The sequence below is a fragment of the Sitodiplosis mosellana genome, unplaced genomic scaffold, assembly GCF_009176505.1.
Source record: "Sitodiplosis mosellana isolate CC-2019 unplaced genomic scaffold, AAFC_SMos_1.0 Smas_scaffold_11, whole genome shotgun sequence".
NCBI lineage: Eukaryota > Metazoa > Arthropoda > Insecta > Diptera > Cecidomyiidae > Sitodiplosis > Sitodiplosis mosellana.
This window is the reverse complement of record NW_022595253.1, coordinates 2,666,575-2,693,038: the sequence shown is the minus strand read 5'-3', so window position 1 is coordinate 2,693,038 and position 26,464 is coordinate 2,666,575. Positions and strand designations below refer to the sequence as shown.

General features: G+C 36.9%; 1 protein-coding gene across 1 annotated transcript in view; it reads right to left on the bottom strand.

Annotated features, from left to right (window-relative positions):
• Positions 1-1,173: 1,173 nt before the first annotated feature.
• Positions 1,174-26,464, bottom strand: part of LOC129567297 (uncharacterized) — a 70,519-nt gene continuing 45,228 nt past the window's right edge. The window contains exons 8-9 of the mRNA XM_055444026.1: positions 23,101-23,342; positions 1,174-18,987 (exon numbers count right to left, since the gene is read on the bottom strand). Coding sequence (XP_055300001.1) covers positions 18,809-18,987; positions 23,101-23,342 — 421 coding nt within the window. The 3' untranslated portion in view covers positions 1,174-18,808. The remainder of the gene's footprint in view (positions 18,988-23,100; positions 23,343-26,464) is intronic.

Sequence of the window (26,464 nt, the reverse complement as noted above, 5' to 3'; positions counted from 1 at the left end):
GTGAATATGTAAAAATATTGCTGTGATTATTCTTTTTTTATTCTGTAATTTGTGGCACTGAAAAAGGAAAAAGAGCGACCGAAAAAAAATGACGCACATTTTTTTTTCTCTCTTCCTAACATTTCGTTCTTATCTTTTGATCAATGAGTTTTTCTTTTCTCGCTTGCATTAAACACATATAAAAAGCGCTTCATATTTTTCAGCATCATTTGCTGTGCAAAAAGTTCGTTCGCTCGCTTCAAACATTTAAGATCGACATAAAACGATGCGAATCATTTTGTGACGATGAAATGTTAAAGAGTCATTTTGGAATATGAAAATGTTTTATGTGACTTAAATTGAAATTGGGTTTCCGTTTCGTCGTGAAAACGCGCGGTTTACGGCAGTCGTTGTTTCTTATCAGTTTTTAGTGGTTTTGCTTCCGAATTCGGTCTGATCAAAATTAGCACATAACTTATCATCATCACGGAGTTTTTTTTTTACTTCGAGTACTTGGTACATTGAAAACCAGCACACCAAACGAAATAAGTGTAAAATATACATAAAAACTTCGATAGCAGAACATGGCCAAATATTTTCCATGGAATCATGCCAAAAACAATGAGAAGCGTTACTTGTTGCATTTGCCTCGTGTCGTGAATGAATTTGGGGTTCATTTGGGAGGTTTTCCCTTGTCACCTAAAAAATTGAAATCTATTGGAAATTCTCGATTAAGTACCTAAATTGGAGAAAATGTCGAAGGCTTTTTTGCATTCATTTTATCCGTCGGATTCTTCGTAAAACCGCTCATCCTTAGTTCGGCTCTGGCTCAATTTTTGTTTAATCAACTTGACGATGATGGGCGAAAATTTAGTAAGCACAGAAAATTAATCGAATCATGATGAATTTTGGTTTTTAAGTGCTGCCATCAAGGCAGAAAAATGATGTAGCAAAAAAATATGCGAAACAAAAAATCATTTTCTACCGATTAAATATGCATATTAACGGCGACACGGCATTAATTGTGCGAGCACGCTAGTTCCTTTGGCCGCCGGCTGATTTGCAGCATTACATTTTCACATTGTCATCGTTTTGGTGCATGTTTGTTGAAATTATTAGTTGTGCGGCTCGGAAAATCATCTCTCACTCTCTCTCTCTCTCTCTCTCTCTCTCTCTCTCTCTCTCTTTCTCTCTCTCTCTCTCTCTCTCTCTCTCTCTCTCTCTCTCTCTCTCTATGTGTGTGTGTGTCTGTTGCGTATGATTTCAGTTAGTTTACTGCTATGCAATCAGTGTAAAACTAAACTGGCTGTTGATTAAATTCACCTGGTGGAATGTATTGAAAATTTTACTACAGCCACAGCTGCAGCTGGAATACACAGCAAAATCGTTTTCAGCCGATGTAATTATAATTTGTCAATTAATTCAAGCAAATGAGCTGTGTAATCGGCGCGCACAATGCCTATGACACACTGTGTTTCGATGCTTTAATAAATATTTGCCGAAGACTAAACAAATAGAGCTGCTGGCGGTTTTAATCGAGATGAAACCTGATTTTGTCTCGCCGATTTATTCGCGCGTGACACACGCCGCTGCTGCTGTTGTTGTTGTTGTTGCCTTTGATCCGTAATGTAAATGGATGATGATGAGACAGTCAAGTTGTCAAGAGACTAAATCAATTTTGCACGTGCAGTTGGGGACACAACCGAAAAAGTCAATTTGATTGGGTTTTAATTGAGCACAAAGTGCTTGGGCATATGATAACATTTACAGTATGTAGTTTGGCTGCGTCGACGACAACTAATTAAATTAATGAAGAAAAAAAATCCACTACGTAAGCACCTTTAATTAGTCTCGAATTTAGACAGACTAACGGCTTGAAAGTTCGTGTGTTAGCATTCTGTCGAACTTAAGTCAGTTCAAAGGTTTCATTTTTTTCCCTCTCGCATGTTCGACATGATGATCCACTCAAGAAAATTTACTTGAAATATAAAAATCGAAAGACATGCGGCTTATACAGATGCCATAACTTTTCCAAAATAAGATTACAAACTCATTTTGTCTCTTGTAATCCGATGTAAACTCAGTGCTGGATAATAATTGCACAGCTCTCGATCCATATCTGAACATGTCTCCCCCACTGTGTGTGTAGAGGCTTGCAGCAGCAAAAAAGTCTTGTTGTGCCAGCCGCCAGAGACAAGTTTGTTATGGTTAATTTTTAATGTTGAATCGGTTGGTGCGGCCAGAACGAAACTTTTTAAATCCACAAAAGCGTTGGCAATATTCTTAAATCCAGCATTTTATCGACGGTGGCACGAAAAAAAAAGACATAACACAAAATGCCAATTTCGTTTGAAAAACACTCAAAAGGGATAACCATAATGTTAGACACATAAAGTATAAGAGTCATATATTGGGCCGAAAACGTATGTACTCAAGTAATTGTTATCCAATTTTATGACTTCAATTTCAATGCCGTCAATTTTGCTGGCCTCTTCTTCTATGCCAAGCATATTTTCCAGAAGAAAAACACTTTTGAAATCTGTTTTTTTTTTTTTTTCTCTTCGGCGATGCTAATGCAACGGCATGGGATACACGAGGGTGCTTTTGTTCTGACTTAAATTGATGGGATGAACCCAGCTCAAGCGCAAAATAAAAGCGTCATTGAACGTTCTATCTGCGTGCGAAAATCCTTTCCTAAGCAATCATAAAAAATCGAGCGTATTATTGATGTATATCATGCAGCTGTATTGATGCTGGAACCAGTGTTTAATGTCAAGAGATATTTTTCCATTTATTGAAGCAGACTGATGAATCTCCGTCGTTGAGCGTTTATAACGCTCGTTAAATGCTTATTCACTTGTCTCAAATCATCAACATTTCATAGCCTGTGTATGGTGTGCGAGCGCAACGTGGCAAGTGAAAAAAAAGCCGTGATAGACGTATCGAATAGCGCGTTGTATGTCTACACAGCGAAATAGTTCACAGCTGCATCGTACCTTCGAAATTGAACGCAATTCGAATATTGAATCGATAATTCATCGCTCAACGAAGGAACATATCAAATTGAAGTAGTTGGTGCTGCCACTATTTTTTTTCTCCTTCTTCTTCGATTGACGTTCGAACAGGATATTGCAAGCGAAATCCTTGTGTTTCGTTACGTGTGAACTTAAAATTGATTTTCTGTCAGTTCAATTGCTTGAGCCAAGCCGTTGAATATTCTCATAAAGTGTGTAATCAATGCAACAGCGACAGCAGCTACTGCTGCTTCTGGCGGGCAAAATGTCGTTTTCTATTTTTCGTTTCGCCGCGCGATTGTTTTATTTTCCAAATTGATGGGTTTTCATTAATTGATTCAAACTTTATTATCATTGAAGAGATATCGATAAAAAATAATTAAACGGTGCACGAGCAGTGTAATGAAAGTGTACCATTTCCATTACGGAGTTTGCGCGTTGATTTTATTGAAAACCGTTGGATTCAAGTGTTTGTGCCTCAATGAAGTGATATCGAAAATCTTTATTGCGAGAAAAGTCTATTGCACGAACGATGCTCCTCTCTTTCTCTTTCGACCGACTGCTCTCAACGCCGAGTGTATATAATTTTGGATCACACACACACACAACAAGAACAAGAACAAAAACCAATTTCGTAAATCTCAATCTTATAATTTCAGCATTCAGTATATATCATATAGCAGCATTTTGGTCGTGGATTTGTGGTAGTGATGCCACTGCTGCTGCCGTTGTTGTTACCGTATGTGCTTTCAGTTGCGCGTACTATTTTTTCCCATAATTCTTTTCGTTTCTTACTCGTAATCTGGAAATGGTTCGTAAAGTCTAAAGCTGTTGGTTGTGTATCCGCGTGAATAAAATCTTATCAGGCTTCCTTTTCATTTGCGCGAGCCTTATCTGACGTTGCCTTTCTACTCTCGCTGTGTGTGTGTATGTGTGTGTATGTGAGTTGGTTTTTTTTTTCTCGGCATTCATACACTTAAGACCACTTTTTCACTTCTTGAAATTTGGTGGTTTTTTGTTTTCGTCGACATTTCATGACGCCTTTCTAATAACATATATAAACTCGCGAGCTCGAAATCGGGCAGCTTATCCATTTGACAATATATGGAGCAGTGTGTCTAGAATTTTACCGTATATAGGATTTTTCTGTAATGTTTTTTTCATTTTGTGTTCGCTCTCGCGAGTGCGAGCGCGCACGCTGAATGAGTGAGTGTGTATGTGAATAGCGGTGTGCATGCTGTATGTATTCTTAGCGGTTAAGCACTTCACGACCTTATTTTCCATTTGTAGCTAAAGAGGTAGTTATGCTTTATCTCGGCATGATCCAGTCGACGGTTTTTTTCTTCGTACTTTTTTTTTCTATATATCTCTCTCTCTCTCTCTCTCTCCGCCACTTTCTCCCCGTACCTCCGAAGTTTGAAAGTGCACAATCTTCTTTTGATTGCGTCTCGAGATTTACTTGGTGGAATCTTCAGCGAGCGGACGAGCGCGCGACCCAGAATATAACATACGATGCTTTCGGAATCGAACAGCATTAGGATGGAATTTTCAGCACTTGAAATCCAATTGGCTGCTGCTGCTACTGCTGCTGCCGAGGAAGTGAAAACTACTTTCGATTTTCGTTTTTGTTGCGTTCGAATAAAAAACGAACAAGAAAAAAAGAGAAACCAAAAACTTTCCGTGATTGATTTGGGACACTCTCGCCGTTCGGGTTCGTTTTTTTCTGTAAGTGTGCCATTGCAAATAAGTTTTTCCACTTGGCATTCTTTCGAAATGCCAATTCAATTTCAATTTCCTTTCTGTTCATTCTGCAACGTGAAGAAGCAGCAGCAGCAGCTCGTTTTTGTGTATTCGTTTCATTTCGTATAATCGCTTTAGTAAGCTGCAAGCAACACCCATAATACAAACACATAAATGACACATCTCCTGCAGCAATTGATTAACGTTGCATGATAGAAGCATGAGATGATGACGAGGCGGTGCTGTTCTTCCATAAGCTGTCGCTTTTCATCACTTTGAAAATCACTCAAATGAATTGACAAGATGAAAATTGTATATTTCTTGTGCGCGGAAACAAGTATCGGATACGAGAAACACATACAAACAGACAGACAGACAGACACACACTCACACACCACAAAAATCCCTTTCGATTAGAAAAAAGTGAACAACGATTTGAAATGGTTTTGAAATGACAAAACATTTGCATATTATATTCAGTCTGTCTGTTTTTCACTATCTTCACTAGATGTTCAAATATACGGCGTGCAAGTCATTGAAGATGACTAAAATCGTTTAGCCGTATCAAAATCCCATCATTTATTGAGTGACGCTTTCAATGGCAATAGACCAGGCGTTTTTTTCTCTCTCTTTCAAACCACAATATTTTATAGGCACCACCGCTATCGATATCGATACTCGAGTGACTTGAATGTATAAAAAAAAAAGTAAGCCACAACAGCCGATATGACATCAGCTAATTTAATCTAAAACCGCTGAGCACATTTTCATGTTATTGACTTGGAGTACGTTTATCGTTTATCTTTATGTTATTTCATTATCGAAACGAAGCTGAATTTGCCATTGGATCGGCTGTCGGCTGTGTGTTTTTCTTTCTCCCTTTTTTTTGTCGCACCATTGTGTGCCAGTCCATAATACGGCGTAGATTGAGTGTAAAATATAAAGAATTGTATTGGAATTTTCAAAGCCATCAGTTTGTTTTTATTGACCGGAAATTGGTTCTCGTGCATCATCGATTCGCAGACGTTTCATCGATGGTTCTCTGTTCTTCATAAATCATAAATGCATGACGGGCAAAACATCGACAACGGATAGATATTCGAAACAAGCCGAGCAATCGGCTGGTGCTTCACTTTTCACTCCATGACCACATGTAATTCGATGATTCATCGGAAAGACAAAGAACGAGGCTAGTTGGAGGAGATAGACTGTGGAGTCAAAACGAATGAACATCATTCCATCGACGACACCGAACGCAAGCGAAAATAGCAACAGTAAAAACGAGAGAACTGAACACAGAGCGAAAAGCACCGAACACGGCCACTGAGCTTATGGCTTATGTTATCACTTTGGATTGGCAGATTACCATTGGTTTTTATGAACGTTTTTTGTGAGTCTGGTTTTTTGGCACCATTTCTCAATTGACCGGTTGCGCTGAAACCGAAATGAAGAACCAAAGTTGTAACTCGTAACTATTTGAGATTCCACGAAAGCGTTGAAAAAGTCAAAGAAAAGGCAAAAAAACCGTTGGGCGCTTAAACGATGACGATTGACGGCGAATGAAACAAAAACCACATCAAATTTAATATTGTATGGAGAAATATGAGATGACCCCATACCCTGTGCCATATTTTCAAATATATTAGCCTGGGAAAAACCGCTAAATCATGAAAATGTATACGTTTTGGTGCGACCCTAAAACGACGCAGCGCAGTCTGCACCAAGAAACCACACATCAAATGGAAACCATTTCAATGTCACCCAAAAATTACTCAAAATCATAAATTGTATATAGAAATGATTCAATTCGATTCAAATTAAGACGAAAACGATTTTCATCGATTCACTTTTGTCTATCGCAGCCAAAATCAAAATATCCCCTCGTGCTGCTTTGCTGCTTCAAGTAAAACAATGACACCAATTTAATACACTTGTAATAATTCTTATCATTCTTCATAGTTAATACAATAAATTACAAAACTGTATGTTTTGTTGTTGATTTTGCTGTGTGTTTTGTTTTTATATCGGCTGAAGTCAAATTGATGCTGATCGTAGATCGAAAATTGTGTAATTTCCGTGTTCATTGTTCTCATTGTTTTATTATTACATACTATTTCTCTTCCATGTTGATAGTACAATTCTTTAATGAATGTGAGTGGGTGTATTTACAGTTACATACTTATCGTCATAATTTTCAGTTGGTTTGGTGTAGTTCTTTTTATTCAGTAAATGTATATTAATTTTCCATTATTCATGTACGTTATATTAATAATATAATAGTAATTGTAATAGTAAATAGACAGCGTAGCAATAGGAAGACGTCAATACCTGCATAAGACATGGATTACAATTTTTTTCTTCTTCTTCTCCCATTTATTTATTCAACTTACAGTGTGTGTGTGATTGTGTATTTTCTTGAATAAATGACACATTATTTCATTTTGCTTCTATCCCGTTTTTTTTTCGTTCGCTAGTAATTTTTCAACTATTTGTAAAGAGTTTAATTGTATGTTTTTTTTTTAAATGGTTAAAATGGTTGTTTTTTTTTTGTTTTATTCACTAGACATAAAGACATTTGTTGTTATCAAATAGGTGTGGTTTTTTATTTTGGGTACGGTGAAATGTATGATGCAGCTAGAGAACCATTTGATGCGAGAAGCAAAACGGAAAATAATTTCGAGGGAATGGAAAAAAATTTGATATTTTATTCAGATCAGTGTTCGCAACAGTCATTACAAATGATTTTATGTGTTTTTGGTTCGTTCCGTTTGAATCACATCGATTTTCAGATGGTTTTTTTTCAGTTATGTTAGTGTATGTTTTTTCTGTTTGAATTTCATGTGATGCCGGTTTTTCTCGAGGCCAACTCAGATTACATAATCCATTCGGTCGTCCGAATGGAATCCCGAAAAAATAACATAGATTCGAACCGATGTCAACTCGGTGTTGCGAACACTGTCAAACATGACGAAACCAAAGACCATGCCATGTTTTTTTTTTTGGAAATTGGAAACTATATAGTTTGATCTAATTGAAATTGGAACGCAATGAAATTGATTTGCTACGTATGTTTGTACCCGTTGTCTAAAACGGCACTTGGACCATTTCTAGATTAGAAAGAAGAAAAAAAACGCCAAACAAAAGCGAAAAATGTTGGTCAACGTAAAGCAAATATATCGACACGCTTTCTATTTGCGTGTCAAGATTGTAAGAGTTGAGAATAAAAACAATTCGTTTGTCTGTTTGTTTTTTTGTCTTTAAAGGACTTTACTTTGTACATGTAATCAGTATCGCTTGTGAAATCAAACCATCAATGATTGTTGATGCTAGAATCCTGGAGATTCGATCTCAATATTATGACTTAAATCAAATAAATATATAAGATTTTTTTGTGTGTTTGTTTTTTTTTTTGTTATCATGTCTACTACCTTTTTTATGAATGAAGTCATATTTTTTGCAGGCACACGATATGGTGTGTATCGTGTGTGTGTGTATGGGTTTGACTTCATTCGATTTCGAAATCGGTATTCATTGTCGCTGCATCAATCTGTTTTAATCTACTGTATATACATTCCTAAATTCGACTAGAAAAAAAAATGTGTTTTAAATATTTTGTTTATGCTTCAGTTTTGCACGTGTCTCCCTCCAATTTTTCTTTCCTTTTTTTTTAAATCCACTGGAGAGAATTCCAATAAATATGAATACATAACGATTATACACGTAAATAAAAAAAACCGTGTGCGCGCACTTCTGATGGGAAAATATACATATATAGATTAGATGGGTAGAGATAGAGAGGGGGAGACAGATAGTGTGTAGAAAGGAGAAAACGTATGCTATAAGTTTATTTGTGCTAATTAGATTTTATGATAATGAAAACATTTTACCTACCTATACATAGAAAAAAAAAAACAATTTGCCTACCCACATTAACATGGAAAATATATATCAATAGAATTTCCTAGCACATAGAATGAAGAATGTCTATGTTATAGAGGTTATTTATAGAAAAATATACTTTCTCTAAAAAGTTTATTGGATTTTCTGTTGTTCCGTTTCATTTGTAATTGATTGAAAATAGAGTTTGTTTCTTGTTTTTTCTTCTTGTTTTTTGGGTTTGGTCGTGCACCGCACTTGAACGAAAATACGTTACAAATTTCAACCCGGAGTGTATTTGTTCTAGAAGTACTTCTGTGTCATTTTAAAATTGTCTGATAAAAAACAAATACAAACAAACTTAATGATGTCGACAAGGAGTAAATCGCTTTTGGTGCAACTTGCAAAATGTTGTCGAGCTGTTTGCTCGTTTTTCGTGCTATTTGTAGCGATTAGAGTAACTTTAAACACGAAATTGGTTTTAGAAGACTGAGAATGTAGTCACGTTGAAATATCGGTTAAATAATTGAGTAGCATCGAAATTTGGCAAGGTAAAGCGAGAGACAGAGCCTAATGTTGTTTTGATTGCTCTTGTTGCTGGATAAAAAAAAATTATGAGTTAATTTCTTGATGTTTAAAAAGCAAACTAAAAGCATACATGGGCGACTGTACAGTTTTTCGGTGACACACACAAAAGCATTAAATAAATCATATCCTTCCTTTTGTATTTACTTCGCCACTGCTTTTGAAATGGCTAAAAGCGGACATTATTGATTTTCCCTGTTCGTATCATCTGCTGTTACGTTGCTAGCTGACTTCCGCAAGCGAAGCACGCAGACACCCACACCCACACGCCCCAAATACTATCGATACACGACGGTGTACGATGACGACGCGAATCGGCCGTAAATTTTTATGCGGGGTATACATTTAACACGTCTTCTGCAGACACACGCGCCAATAAATATACACCAACATTTGCTTTTGACAATAATTCATTCTTTTTCCATTCATGGTGCTGCGCTCTTTCTTCCCAATCCAGGAAAGATTCATCGTCTTTTTTTCCTTTTCGATTGCCGCATTAATTAGTAGAATTGATAGCGTAAAAATCTGCTTGAATTGTTCTGGAAACCGGGCATACATATTCAAACGGTTTGTAGGAAATAACAGCAAAAAATGTTGCTTGTTTTGATGATATTACTATTGTAATCGGCTACCTGATTGAAAGTTTTACCGCCAGATTTCCAACGAAAATGGAAATATTAACTGAATAATAAATAATTCATGGCGGAGTCATTGTTCGTGGACGCTCACTCTGTGTACACAAACGATAGCGATGACAACGCTTTCCACCTATCAACTACACACTCACTTTATCGACGTGAATATCCTTAAATAAATTCTCATCTATGAATTAATTATTTGATAATTGATGGGGCAGTGTGCGTATAAACGGTGGCCGCCTTTGTGTCCTACAGGCTACAGCCAAACGTATTGTATTTGCATTCCAATATTTCAACAAAACATTCGCTTTAACACAGCTCGTATAACAAACACACGAAGAGTGCTCTACATTAAAATTGACATATGTTAGAACATTTCGCATCGAATCATTGACATTTAACGAACCGATCCATTTCATGCATAATTTCTCAATTAAATTCCGCTCTAATCGATGGAATGTGATTTTCAATTTGCATTAATAAAGCAAAGAGAAGCTACAAAAAATTCGTTCACGTATGTAGAGTGAATAAATGCATGGAAATTCTTGTTTTCGTCCATAAGTATGATTGCCCTGCGTTAGTTAGATCAGAAAGTTCAGTTCGGTTGTTGCATAAAATTTCTCGTATGAATATTTGTGGTATACAGTAACATATAGAGAGGATTTTTGCTTTGATATCCCATAAATTCTATGTCGTTCATTTTATGTGTCTCTCTCGCTCTCTCTCTCTCTCTCTGGTGAGTGTTCATCCTTCTGGCCAGTGCAAACTTTAAATTTCACTCACATGACAATGTTATGTGAAATTCCCCAACCGCTTTTTGATCTTTGCTACTGCTACTTCGCTGCTGTTACTGCCATTCTCTTGCCACAAATCATGTGTGTGCAAGAGTGCAGTTCAGTGTAGGTCACTTGTGCATTTTCGATCTTATTTAACGCTGAAACATGTGTGAATTGCAAAAGGTCGATCACGGTCAATTAATTCTATTGATCCATTCACAGTTTCATTTTTCAAGTTTCATTTTTCATTTAGTTCGTACGTCAAACGGATATACATTGTATGTCGTGTCAAAAATATGTGCACCCTTTCATTATTTCCATTGAAGGTAAAAATAAAAGTTTTCTCTCGTCTATTTTTAGAGCTCTAGTTTAGTCATTTTTGTTTCATGTTTATTCTTGAATAAATTTTCTCTTGCAACATTCTGTTTTGATCCACACTATTCACTTTGCCCCAAGCACATTTGAACTCTTTCGGTTCCAATCTATAAATGGAATATGTCAACTGGACGTCTGTCCAAACGAATTGAAATTCTGAAGATTTGATTTATTCTGGTATGCATCGCTTTGCTGTGCAGCTTATTTCGTTGTGTCTTTTGATTGTGACGTTTTTGAATGGTTCGACTAAATGTATTTTGAGAAAGCGCGTGACCTTGAAAGCTCAAATGCTTTTCCATCTTCGTTTCGCTTAATGGCACAATGGATAGAACGCGCGAGTTTAAAATTAATTTTTAGCATCTATTCATATTAAAACAAGTGTAAAGTTCCGATTCGTGAGCGTTGGATGCCGAAAAAGTCTTAGATAATGTGCGTGTTTTCTTAATTTGAAAGTATAAAATGGGAAAAGTTGCTCAAAGTTACCGCTTGAAATGATAGCGTCGACACGAATTCATTCGGAAAATGTGCTGACAAAACAATATCCAGGACAAATGAAATACCATAAATTGTGATCTATTAATTTATTGTTCTCATTGTGTGTGCGCATCACAACGCGAGTTGAATGATTCAAATGATGTGGAAACTATTTGCACATTGAACACAGTTCAAATTTGGTCTTTGTTTTACCTTTCCGCGCACGTTTCCCATGACAATACATTCTCATTCGGTTACGAACATATTTGTGTGCACACCAAACGTACGTTCCAATTCGTAGCAATGAGCTATTGAAGGAAAAAAAAAAAACAATTTCACAGATGTTCGCAAAATGAAAGAGCGAAAACAAACCATAAATCAAAGAACCACCATCATCGCTTTTATGCGGAAAATAGTTCAAGTCTTTGCTTTGTAGCGCCAACGCCAATGTGTGGTAGAGAACGAACACTGTCATCGTTGCGCCAGAGAAAATGGCCTCCTCCACATACCAATTGTTAAATAATTACTTTTTAAAGAAGAAAAATTGCTTTATGCTCCGTATTATTCAACAACCAATCGGCTGGCAGAATGAAAATGCCAATTTTTTCCCTTCTTTTCAAAAATAATTACAAAATGAAGGAGGAAAAAAAGCTCATCAAACAAGCGGAATCCAGCTGTGAATTCATTTCCTTATCTTCTTTAAATGACGCTCAAATTCCAATATCATCGAGAGACACCGATATTTTCTAGGTGGAATCATCGACATCGCTTGGGACATCGTCTTATTGAGCATTATTATCGATTGCACTTCAATAAATTACGAAATATTTTCAATTTTGTAAATGTATATCTGTAATGTCTTGGATTGGCAGTTGATTGGGTGTAGGAAAGTGAATCTCCCAATATCACCTTCACCGTCCCGGTAATACAAGTAGTGTGTATAGATTATTGAGTCAATACTATTGACCTTCTATCGTGATTTCTTCGACATATTGTGCAATAATATTTTTGCCATAGAGATATTATAACCGTGCTCATGGGAATATATATGCCCTCTCTATTTTTTCTCCTGACACAATAACGACTCTCCGGCTATTATTGGATTTATTTACTTCGTGTGCTGCTGCATCGGAACTTATAAAATGAGAAATTGTTGTTTTATTTTTTATTTTTTGTCATTTGACGTAAAGCCAGCGATTTTCCGTTTTTATTGATTATTGATTGGGTTTGTCATAAACCTATTCCATGTTTCGGAAGCAAAGCCATTACATTAATTATACACTGATATGGTTTCACTCACCAGTGAAAATGGTAATTGGTTCAAATAACAACGTCACTATTAGAAAAATTGATAATATTCAAGCCGTCATTATACCTAACAATACCTGTAATAGTTTTTTTCTCATTATTTTCGGTGGTAAGTTTGTTAATTTCTTTTTTTTCACTCGGATTGACTTTCCGCCCCATTATGCGTGCATGTTTACACAGGACGTGAGTAATTTTTCTTGCCATTGACGTTTTATTTATGGGCAAATTAATCAACGAAACAATGTGGAAATATCCCAATCATGTGAACATTAACATCAATTGAGTGCCACACTGTAAGTGAGCGGGTAAACGGAGAGTCGGCTGTACAGTGCACACACTGGCTTAATGTGTAATAATCTCTGTGAAAGACACGCAGATATTAATAGAGATAGTTACTTTTTTTCCGTTATACGCAATGCATAAATATAGAACACGTGTACCGTTTCGTTTATTGAGTGTCGTTGCATATATGTGACCGAGGCTAATTATTTATGTGACGCTTGTAGTCTCGAAATTACAACAATGAAAGAGAGAGAGAGAGAGAAACAAATTAGCTTAATTAAGCTGAAGAAGTGGAAAAAACACGAGTGACTGGGAAATATGTCATCCATGCAATAAGTAATTGAAATTGTTTTTTTTTCGGCCAATATTTGTGTCCTTTTTCTCTGGCTCTCAAAGGGTAGCCTGTGTTTTATGATCGACGTAAAATTATGAACCCACCATTCAGCTTTGGCACACAACAATTGCAATGATATTCCGACCAAGCTTATGGTCATGAACAGTCATGAATATGAATTTGGTTGAGTTTTTTTTTGTTCCTTCGCTGGTTAATGTTTTTCTTTTGTATTTAATGTATTTGCAAACAAACAATGGAAAATGTCAATGGAAATTTTACGTTGATGTCCAGCATATTTTCATAATAAATTTTTTTTGCTAGCTGTATCATCGTTATTGTGATCCGAAGCTCGTAAAAAATTGCACAATGTCAAAAACATTCTGGCCTAACTTGCGATAGTAAAAAAAGGGTTCGCACATGATGGGTTCGTTTGTATCTCAATCAAAAGAAAAGAAAATATTTTGCGATTTGAGTTTTTTTTTTCTGTTTTGCTGAATGGAGTGAAAGATCGAAAAGAGTCAATAACTAGAGAAAGTTACCCTTTTGCTATCGCCACCGTTTATTTTTTCCAACTTGATAACAGCAATTGCACACAAAAGCCGAGATTTTTTATCATCTTCCATATGCTACTTTGAAATTCAAATGTTGGATTTTCCAATTTGGGTGCTACACAAGTGAGAGTGCCATTGTTGCGTTGCATTCAATTCCCAAAATTAGTTTGGGCGATGTGCGCTCATCTTCTTCTCCTTTGAGAGGAAGAGATGAAGAGAATAAAAAGCGGGAGAAAACATTCTACAACTGGTCTCTCTAGTTCATTGTTAACTGCGGAATATTTTTTATCTCGTTGAGCGAAGTTAGAGGGCCAGTAATATTAGCCCAACGTATATTTCATTCGTGTTCAAAGTTTTCCCAAAAATTGAATATATCTTGATAATGAGCATAAATGTAATACACCGAACTAGGTTGCCAGATGCTATTGTGTGATATATTTTCAGTTTCCGTTCAGGCCGAAAAATTTATTCATATTAAATAGACACTGTATTCATTTTTGTGCTGTCGCTCCATCTCGACATAATTTCATTTGGACTTTGTCGTACCAGTGGCTATCAACCGACCAACCAACCAACCAGTCCCGTACCCTTGCTATTTAAAAATTGTTAGATGCTTTTTATCGTCTGCCGTTCAACTTATGCTAATGGAAAGATAATGATTTTTCGAGGGCGGAACACAATTTTTCGGCAACTGTTTATAAATTCGATAAAAACCCGAAGTTTGAATTCATTATCGCACTTGACACAAAACTTGTTCGAAATTGACACAGTTAATTTTTGAATGGTTGCATGTTGGTTTCGGCAGAGCAAGAATGAAGTGATTTTTTTCTCGAGAGCGGCCATGATTTATGCGAAATAGTGGCGCTTGTTCAAAGTGACCATTTTCGAGTATCATTCGCGCGCTCGGCAAATTCTCAACATCTATACTTGTGGCTCATAAAAAATGGAGTGAAAAATTGTAGATGAAAATCCAAATATTACCACCGCCTTCGCGTACAGTGGCTTAAATCGTACCAAACCAAACACCAAGATCTGGATAATGTACACGCTGAAGACGAAGAAAAAAATGCGCAGTGCAAAAGCATTGGGCATAAAGTTCAAAAACTACTCGGTTTACATGCATAATTCATGTTTTACACAGAGCAAACATAATGCAAAAGTTTTTCTCTGCCATCGCTGTTGCTACTACAAAGGGAGGACAACAACAGACAAACCGGTGGCAGAATGTGTTGTGTGTGTGTGGAATGAAAGAAATGAAAGAACAGAGAGCGAGGTGTAACTCAATAATAGTATATTATTATTAATGCAAAGAAGATTCTGTGTTTGCATATCCATCGACAATGTGTTGAGCGTGCACACATTCATGTCTCGCAAATATGTTAAAAGCCGAAAGCTTGTTGCCGTCACGGAGAGCGAGCGAACGAGCGAACGAGCGAACATTTCGAGTGTTGAATTAGCAATTCCGATTGTTGCTGCAAAACGACTAAATCTGTTTTGTTTCGTGCATTTCGAATTCGATGCGATCGCACACATTTCCAGAAAAATAACACACACAATTCACGTAGCACACAAAAAGTGGGCTACGGTGACGATGATGACGGAAGAGCAAAAGGTAGCTCTTTTGGCTCAAAAACATATTGTTTACATTTTTTGGTGCTTTTCATATTCCAGCTCTGTGGAACAATTGCTGTTCCTGCCGAAAGTACACATATGCTGATGATGTTGTTTGCAAACGAATCCGATGCACTTTAAGTGCTCAATAGAAACATGAATAGCTCGGCAAACTCACGACAACTCAGCCAGGATTTGTGAGCGTGTGTGTGTGTGTGTTGTTGCTGGTGCTGTTGTTGTTTTGCACAATATTTCAATTGTTTTGTTTACAGTTGAGTGTTTGTGTGCAATTTCCATTTTGTAGCAAGCTCATGACAATGTTACACAAAATTTGCCGAAGCGAGCAAATCGACGAAAAATATATTTTATTGGTGATTCAGTTGAGCGTGAGACAGAGTGAGAGAGGGGATGGCGAGAGAATGAAATAGAGAGTAAGCCGTGGGCCACATGAATATAAAGCCAGCCTTTTCATTTTAATGAGTACGCACGAACAATCCCATTTTCAGGCTGGTTGAATCACTATTTTTGTCAATAATTTATGCGCATTTTTACCTCTGATGCGCCACTTCGTATCCTGATTGCTCGCTGTATCTCATCGTCCCGATTGTCCTCGTATCACGTGTCGTCCAGCACAAAGCCACACCGTATCAAATACATCTCGTTGTCAGCATGTAATTATGAGAGCGTTTATGGAGTCGGAAAATTGGGGAATGCCACAGTGAAACAGGCATTAGATTTCAAATCATTGCGATCACATTACACTCCATAAAATTTTCATTGTGTGTTTCAGCACATGGCTCATGCTGTGCATAGGCGTGCATTCACTTCCACCACTAGGCATTGCTTGTGTGTATGTGTGCTTGTGTCGAAAAGCATTCGCCATTTTTTTGTTCCAATTGCCACATAAATAATCCATTCAAATTATTTGGGAATATATTCTAAACGATTTGAAGCCACATTTTGAACGTCGAATTCATTGTGGTGCTGTGCTCCTCGTTCGGTTGTTGGAAACGCGACGAAAGCTAAAAATGAAAACACATACCGTACGATTTCATAAATATTTGAGGTGGTTTTCTTTTATTTTGCTTTCTCTCTTCTCTCTCTCTCTCACACACACTCTTTGGTATTCATTTTCACTACATTTACAGTGGTGAAACGGGGGAGAAAAAGTTCCACAACGTACGGCGTAAATAGTTGCCGCCACCGTTATCGTCGTCGTCGCAATCGTTTTACTTCGACGAACGGAAGCTGACGCCGTATTTTGTCATGCTGTCGTCATTCCCGTATATAATTCGCGAGAGAATGCTTGGGTTTCAAAGTGTGCTGTTGCATTTTTAATATAACCTGCTTTCTTTCTTTGTTATTTTTTCAGTCGCTCGCTCGCTCACTCGTCCGCTCCGTTGTTTGTTAGAAATACATTAGCGTGACCTCGAACAATCCGAGCTCAATCGCTCCTATTCTCTTTGGCTACAGCTCCCATTCGATGCCATCCCGTTCCAATGTTTCCAAACACATGACCTTTTCAGCAGCAACACATTTAACCGAAACAAAAATAGAGCCATCGCGAACTTGCCGAGATGTGAACAAACATGAAACTTCAAACACGATGGGAAAATGATCACGACCTGTGTGTGAATGCAAATTAGGGCAGCAAGGGAAAAAAGGGAAATATGTATAAAAAAAACTCACTCTCGTTCTGTTCGCGGAAAGAAATATGAATGTAACGAGTGTAGTGCAAAACGAACGGTACACTGCGCTCTCTTTCTCACTGTGAGTCTCGTTTAGTGCACAAGCTCATATACATACGGGATCTGTTACACATCAACCTACAATTATTTCTGTTGCTCTACATGCTCATCCATATCCGCTGCAGCTGCTGAATGCTGTGCATTCTTTTTATAGTTTTGGATCAGCTATTTTTGTACCTGGATCAGGTCAAATTACGTTGTAATTTTTCTCTCTATTTTATTCTTCTCTTCAACGTCATAGTAAAATGTCTTTCGCGAACTATCAATCAATTCTAACCGAAAAATTATTGCATGCAACCTGAAACGAGCGCAGCGTTAACCTTCTTTTTTTTGCGCTCACTCTCGCTCTACTGCCAGATTTACGCGATTTTAACTCCCTGGGTGGAGTGTATAAGATTGTTTCCATGGGTTAGCATCATACATTTCGAAAAATCAAAAACAATAACTGCTGCAAACTTTTCTCTCTTTTGTATTTACTATTCTCTCCATGTCATTATGCTATATATATATTTTTTTGTATTCTTTGTTACTCTTAAACATTATTAAAAATTCAAATGTACATTATTTACAACGACTTAACTTTAGACATTTTTCATATATGTGCCCGTTGTTGCTTTTATTCTCTTCTTCTTCAAGCACATTTCTTTACTGGAGCATATACACACAGATTACACACAAATAATAGCCACACATATATATATATAATATCCTTGGTTTTGTTATTGTTTAGCGCCGTTTTAACATCAATTTCACGAAGAAGTGTACATGGTTTTAGTTTTCATCATACTTACTGACTCTGTTTTTGTGTGTATTCAATCATGTCTAACTACGAGTTCTTCGGAAATCAGGCACAATCCATAAATTCTGCAAGCACAATTTTTTTTTGTCGCAACACAACATTTGCTGACTATTATTTATGTGTCGATAGTTTTTTTTTTCTCCTTTGTTTACATTGACAGACATTTATTTGTTTTTGTTTGCAAACGAGTTTTCTATGCATTTCTTATTTGCTTCTTATTTTATTCATCTCTTAAATTTTTGTTCTTGAGTTTTTCTCTTAATTTCAATTAGATTTTTCCCCCAAAAACAAATAGATTTGTTCGGAGGTTTCGTCATAACTTGCAGTTTATATATATTCAATGAATTGCCCCACAAAAATTAGAGCAATATCAAGAGATTTTTCGTTTATTTGATTGAATCAACTATTTTAACCAATCGTTGCAAAAAATAAAGTTAAACTGAATTTATGATGGCTCTACCACAAAACCACAAGCATTTACAAACTGTTTACTGTTTTATATTCTGTTGTTGTTTTTTTTTTTATTAAAAAAATATTGTTTACTCTACTCACTAACATTTCCTTATTTCACTCATTTCCAAGCGTTGAAAATCAGTCTAATTTGATTCCCAAATTCTCGATTTGATGTGCCCCGCCCGACTGAAAGCTAAACAATTTCCTCTTTGGCCCAAAAACATTCAGCTCTCTCGTTAACTCTCGTTTGTTTTCATTCCGCTGATTATGGCATGGAGAAGGAACGTAGAAAATTTAGCAAAACTATAAGTAGAATTGGAAAATTTAGTGTAGTTGCTGCAACACGAAGCCTATCAATATCGGCTCGATTCGATGCATTTCCAAGGGCCGCCATGTCACTTATCGCCGGCAATTGGGTTGTCGTTTCCACTGTATCGATATCAACTGTAAAGTGTAAATAGAAAGAAAGAAAAAACGAAAATGCAATTAATTCGAATCGATCGGCCACCAAATCATTTTATGCAATATTGAAATAATTAAATGCAAAAGTTTTAAATGATTCAATAGTTAAATGGGAAAATCAACAGTGGCACATACTGTTTACTTTCCATTTTGTTCGAATAAGTTTTAGTTAATTGCAGTTTTCCATTTTAATGACGTCCATTTCGGACGTTGTGCACGATTGATTTCGCACCGAAGCATCGAGCGGCATTGCATTCCATTCCATTCAACTCGAAAATCCACTTGAATTCCCACACAGTTGAGTTGCTCTCTGTGAAAAATTCTGTTTGCTTTTACAACGAAAGCCATTGAATTTGATTTGCGATTCATTTAAATGGATTCGATCATATATCATGGCCGCTGGGGATTGCAAAATCAACAACCAGCCAAACTCATTCTCATTCACTCACTCTTTCTCGCTCTCTCCCTCTGGATGAACTACTACACTTGTTGGTGCCCGGATGGCCGAATTGAAATGCTATGCAAATAAGAGATATTGCACTTTCTTCTTGGAAAATGGCCACGAGCGAGATTGGAGAATTTCATGAATGCAAAGTGGAATGTGCGATCACTTGTCATGACAAAAGGGTGAGAGCTCCCTTTCTCTCTCTCACTCTCGCCCTCTCGTTTCACATCTCGTTTGCATTTTGGGTTCATGCTCTTGGTGTGTGCAACACATTGAACTCGGGTACAAAATTTAATTTATTATTTTTTTTTTCAATAGTTTTCACATCGTGGTCCATCGGCATCGTTCGTCGATTGAGACATAAAGTCACAACCTCTGCTCTTTCATGCTAAAGCATAAACATTACATTTTTGCTTTGCCTGTCGTTGCGCATCGATTTTCGATGCTGATATTGGTTGACATGAAGCCGTTCGAATTTTTTCCTCCCTTTCTCTCTCTCTCTCTCTCTCTCTCTCTCTCTCTCTCTCTCTCTCTGGGTGTCATCGATTATTATGCTTGACATGACACGGCGCGCATCCAATGCACGATATCGCATTAGCTTGCGGAAGAGCACTAGAGATATTAAAACTTTATACTGTTTCTAAGACTTAACTTTATTTGAACATGTTCCGATCAAAATTTCTTCGTTTTCTTTTTTTCATGGAAAAAGACGCATTAGGGACAAATAAAAGTTTTGTGAAATTGCATGCATGCAGAACTCTAATGCACATAATTTTTTTTTTTTTTCGTGGAGGCGTGTACGTTTTATTTTTTGCTTCATTCTTTTTCCGAGTCGGAAATTCCGACAATGTTTTTCTTGCGACAATTTTATTTCATATCACATGTTCAAACTCCATCAAAACGTGTTCCATCCAACCCTCTGTTCTAATGGGTTTAGCGAATTTTCATCAATTCAAAATTTGCATCAAATTTTCACAAACATTGTCGCTTCCCATTCGTAGATGATTGCTTTTGTGTGTTGGATGTAATGAAATGGAACCACTCGGTTTTTCGTTCGTTCGTTCGTTCGCCGGTTAACATCCAACCAACTGTATTCCATGTTACCAAGAGATCGAGAAAGTTCATGTTTGGAATTCACTGTAACACACGTATTCCGAAAAAAAAAACTACCAGGGAAGATGATAGAAATTTAATGAGCTTTTATTCATTATTTTATGTGAAAAATTTCCGGGTTGAATTATCGAGCTGGCGAAGATTTGTGACATGAACTTCGGGTAAATAGTAACATTCTCATGGAAGAAAAATTTCTATTCAAATAATATTGAGCTCATATAATATATTTTTCGTTTTGTTTCGTCCGTATTTTCTTCTGAAACTACCTTGATGTTCTACAAAACTCAAATATAACATCGAAAAAGCATATTTGTAGTCATGCAAGATGCTCCGATCACGTTCACTGGCACCACCCGAGAAATAACACGAGGGCAAAAAAAAAAACGGAATAAAAAAATACTTTTATGCGAATCCTCCGAGCAGATGAAGCCAAAGGAATTACTACGTGCTGCAAGTACATCCACTTTTTTTGTCGATATCTGCTCATGTTCTTAGTTTGTTTTTAATACGTTATAGTTTCTTCATCGAAGTTTTCGAATCGTTGCGATGAAAGAGGAGAGAAAAAAACATCCACAAACACACATACACATAATTCAATGTAAAGTGTGTTTTTGCTGGGTGTGAAACGAAAATTCAAATTGTTTCTCATTTCTCCAAAGTAAATTCATCAATGATTTGTTCAAGGTTTTGAGTTATTGCCTCATGAAAAGCGTACTTTCCCTTTGAATATGCAAATAACGACGATAAAAAATCTTATTAAGCGACTATTATGCATCATTTCACGTTTTACTCGTTGTGTTTTTTTCTCGTTTCTTCCTTTTTTTACTGCGCTGACTCTCCTTATGCAAAGTACGGGTACTATTGTTGGCGTATATTAACCAGTGAGAAAAACCGCAGCTGTGGTAGTGATAATTCAAATGTGCAGTGCGCGCGCGCGCTCAACAATCCTGCCGCTTAGCTCATGCTACGTGTATGTGCGCGCACTCAAAAATACTCTCTGTTTTCATAAAGAATCTGTAGCATGAAACATATCGCAAACACACATACATGCACGCCGAGTATGTGTGGCTCGGGCGATATTCCCATAAGAAATGCGCGCTCAGCACTACTTGTCGGCGAATGGAAGAAAAAAAGACGGAAAATTGATGAAATTCTAATTTTTCTGTGTAAAATAATTTGAAGCGAGATTTATTTACGATTCATAAACATTTATTCCCGTATGACTCGTCATCTCATGATATGAACATGTTGATGGGGCGCAAAGTGTAGACGAAAAAAAAACAAACCTATGACGATGACGTACAGAAAAAAGCAAAGCCACACTTTTTATTTCGTAGCGCTTCTTACAAAAGAGCTCGTTTTTTTCTATTGAGCGGACACAAAGTGAAAAAAATACGATGAAAACCCAGAGTCAAGTGGAATATGATATGAAAACGAGGAAAATATACCAGTATTGATGTGCTTTTTAGTGTGTACTCGATTTTTCAGGTTTTTCTTTCGTTTTTCTCTTACAGCTCTTAGCTGCTCTCTTTTTCCGTACCACCCACTTGATATTATTACATACATGATGGCATTTTTATTCACATAAAACTAATAAACATAAAATTGGAACAAGCTACGAAATCTTGCACAACAGAATATTCTCCGTCTCGTCTACGGCTGACGTTCAATGTAATTTCATTTTTTTTCTTCTCTACTAGAGCTACGCATATTATTTTCTCATATAAATACATTTATGCAAATGGTATGCGCGTGAGCAGGAGCACTGAATACCGTTTCGCTGGATTATTCTAACGATTAAAGATGTAGTCATGCGTTCATTGCTTCGATTGCATATGAATCGGCGATACGATTTCGGAATCACATCATCAAATCGAACGAAAGCAATCGCAATTTTGCGACATTTCCAAATATATACATCGAAAATTGAGTGAGTGAAAGAGCGCGAGCTAAAAGCTCTTCAATCCCCTATTGGCAATCGAATTGCTTCATTTTTTCTACTTCGCCCGCATACATTCATTGAGTCGAGTGTTGAAAAAAAAAAAATCGAACAAGAAGTGGATTTCGCATTGGAAAATAATTCAATTTCTTTTCTTCACGTTTCAACGGTAATGGTTGTGGCTTTGTATAATTTTCTTTAGGCATTTTCCACAGTGAAAATTGACGGGAATTAAATTATGAAGATTGCAGTTCCGTGCGGTAAGTAGGAAGCTATCGTATCGGGCGTGGAAAAATATGTCGAAACTTTTATTTATTGCGACGTGAATTTGATGTAAGATATGACACTTCATTGATTTTATACACACCAACCCGGAAGCTGGAGAAGAATTTGAAAAAAAGTCACTTTTATTCGTTGGCATTAGATCATTCAAATGTTTGGCACGCGCGCGCGTAGCTGTCAGCGTGTTGAGTGAATGAATGAACGCGCCGCTCGTCAATGCTAATCTATTTATTAAAATGGAGCAAATGGAGTCGAATGATACATAGAAATACGTTTAATGGGCTAATGAATAAATTGCATTCATCTTTGTACTTACCTTTCACGGAGTACGTTTTATAGTCCGCATATTGTTCGCCGTTGGATTTAATGCGAGCCGGAATCGTTGCTAAACAGCTGATTTCAAGGCGACCATTCAGAGCGTGTAGTTCAGATACCTCGATGCTTAATTGACTACTCGTTGCCACTAAACGATGTCGACTGTTGTTGGCCGGCTTTAGCGAGCCCGTTAGGTCGTTGGTGTGCCGTCGTAGCTTGCGATGTGGTGAACGATGTGGATTTCTGCAAAATGATACAAAAAAACAACATTCGGAGAGTTAAAACTTTTGCGTCATAAATGTTTCATGAAAATTATCCGCTTCCCACGCGCTGTGTATGTTTGTGCGTGTGCGTATGCCATTGACGTAAGCTCTTGACTTTGGTCTACTCAAGAGGATTTCTCCTGGGAATATGTCATTAAGTTTGGTGAAAGCTAAGGCACAGAATTTCGATTCATTCATCATTTATACTTTTGTAGAATGACAAAAATGTCCAATCGGTTGAACGCCAAAGCGCGCCCCTTCTAATTTTGCCGTTTTGTAAAAGCAAATCAAAAGACAGCACAACGTACCGGCAATTGTACGAATGGTTGCATGCTGTGTTCAAGTAAACAATCTCATCACAAATAATTCATGCTGCAAAGTTCGTTTCGGTTTGTTTTTTTTTTCTTTTTGGTACTATTTTTAGCTATCGCCTCACCACCAACACGTTATGCCATCAATACCATTCGAAACCTCAACCGAATTTTCTTGGCACCGTAAGTAAATTATGAAACACGAAACGGATTTTTCCCCTTCTGCTCCTTCCATGTCATACTCTCGGACATGCATTCCGATAGCAAACATGAAATGTACCCATATAAATGCGATTCATTCGATAGAACAAAAGTTGAATGTTGATTTGACAGCTTTCTAGCGTTTGCCAAAAACTGACGGAATATTGGGATTTATTATTTTGCGTCTGAAAGTTAAATAAATCATCGGAACTATTTACATTTGGTTTACGAGCGCAAAAACAACGCCGAGAGCGATTTTGGTTGTTTCGAGACGGAAAACTACTACACTGTTCGCATCTAAATTTTGTTTTATTTTCCATCCAAAAAATTGTATTCATTTGTAAATGACGAAACATATTCGCACGGGTATTCAATTGCATTGTGTGTGTGTGTGGGTATGTGAATAAGTTTACAAGCCGCTTCGAATATTACATCCATTTTCAGTGCAATTAATGGACTGAGTAATTAAACCGCCAACTCTTGCTTGCAATTCGTTTGTTGTACATCAAAAACTTTTCTCGCACGGTCATTCTGTTGCTTGCTCCACCTTCTCACGCCCGAATCTATATTTCATTTTCGGTCAGTTGATTAAATGCATGCAAACCGTTAAGCGTTTTTTGGTTTGAAAATTAGTTCGGTTGATTCAACCAGTAGAAAAACTTCATTTCCTGAGGTAGCGTTTCAGAAAACGTAATTCGGCCCACCTACGATTGGAATTGTGAGCCGGAGAAAATCACCGTTGAAAAGTAATTTCGGTATTGTTTTGTTTTTCGGTTGTAAGACACGTTTAAATATGAGCACCAACAATCAACGTTCGTTGCCGAGAAACGCCGAATGTAGAGCAAATTGGTGTGCAAAGGTGGAAACTGTGGGCACAGCACACAGAGGTAGAAGTTAATCCGGCCCAGGCTTGACAGGAAAAATACGAAAAAAAGTCATGCCGCTCGAGTTGCCAGTGAGCAATATCTGACAAATACACGTATAAATTTCGATTTTTCGACCACTTGTTGCGCGTCGGTTAAAGGGATTTTCGATGGTTATTTGTGGGTGAAAAAAAAAATAACATCTCAATGTCAAACGGAACATATCGATAAGCAACAATTACTTAGCGTCTGTGTTAGATACGCACGCATTCGCATTTCAAAGAACAAAAGAGAAGTAGAAGGAAAAAGTCTGTGTACACATCAAGCGATACTAAGCCAACAATGAAAATCCCAAGGAAAATGTTCAGTTGGATATAGTCGGAATGTAATCGAATAAATAAATACATTAATCTGAACGAAACGAACAGCGAAAGCCTGTCGAAGGAAGCAAAAGAGAGAGGAGGATAAAGAGATGGTGATGAAATTATTTGATAAGAATACATACGCATCGAAGTTAGACGTGCGTATCGCTATTGATTTGGAACAGTAGCGGCCAGCATTAGGCGTACTGAATAAGAAGGCAAATGTACACAACTATGGTTTCGTTCTACCTGAAAATGACTTGTAAATTTGTAAAACAATTTATATTCTTGCGGCGCACTTTTCCACCACACCACAAGAACTTTCGTCGAATTACAAAAGCACAACACGCGGCGAACGATTGTCGACGAAACAATGAAAAAACAAAAGTTGTGACGAACAACGACAGTTTAGGCTGGTTTTGCTAAATTTCGTCCAACGGCAAGGATTTGATTAAAAACATTATACGTGGGACGACAATGAATTCATTTGGTAAACAATTCTGCAGAAATGGAATATTCTCGCGGACTCGAAATTCGAGACGACTGGAAATGTTTGCTGTTTTCAGCTTCAAATAAAACCTAATCAAAATGAGTAAAGTTTGTGTAATTAAAAGCCTTTTCCGAAAATGAAATTTGCTTTTCGTTTTTTGCGTTCACTGAGTAACCTGAATATATCGTCAGCGAATGGAGGCCTAATGCATGGAGAACAGAAGATCTTGCATTGATTTGTATTGGGCCATTTTTTGTTGTTGCTTTTTAATTGGTGTAACTTTCTATTGTGGCCTGTCAGACTTTGACTTTATGGCCAAAACACTCACTGAATATATGGGTCAAATACTGCACAGATAATTAAATTGTTTATGTACTTGTACATACCCTGTGTTTATTACGTGCCGGTTTGACAATTGGTCGGCAACACTATGATTGATTCAATATATTTATGCTCATCAATACTGTGAGAAACAATAAATGCGCTGTATTGGTTGACATGAAACGTCGTTCTGTTTCTTCGGCGCATTGAAAGAATGATTAAATACAAAACCTCCTTTAAAATTTACAAATCGCCAATAAAAATGACAAAACGGCAATAAAATTGACAAAAAAATTCAACAAAATTGACAACAAATCGAAATAAATGTAACAAAACAAACAATAAAATTAACATTACGTTCAATGAAATTGCCAGATTGAGAAAATAATTTTGATAATATAGGCAATAGAATTGTCAAATTAGAAAATAAATCTGACGAAATGGTTACAAAATTGACATTTTTTGCAATAAATTTGACGTAAATTTATCTATTTGGTGCTTGCTATTGTCAAATTTATTGCAAAAAATGTCAATTTTATACCCATTTTGTCAGA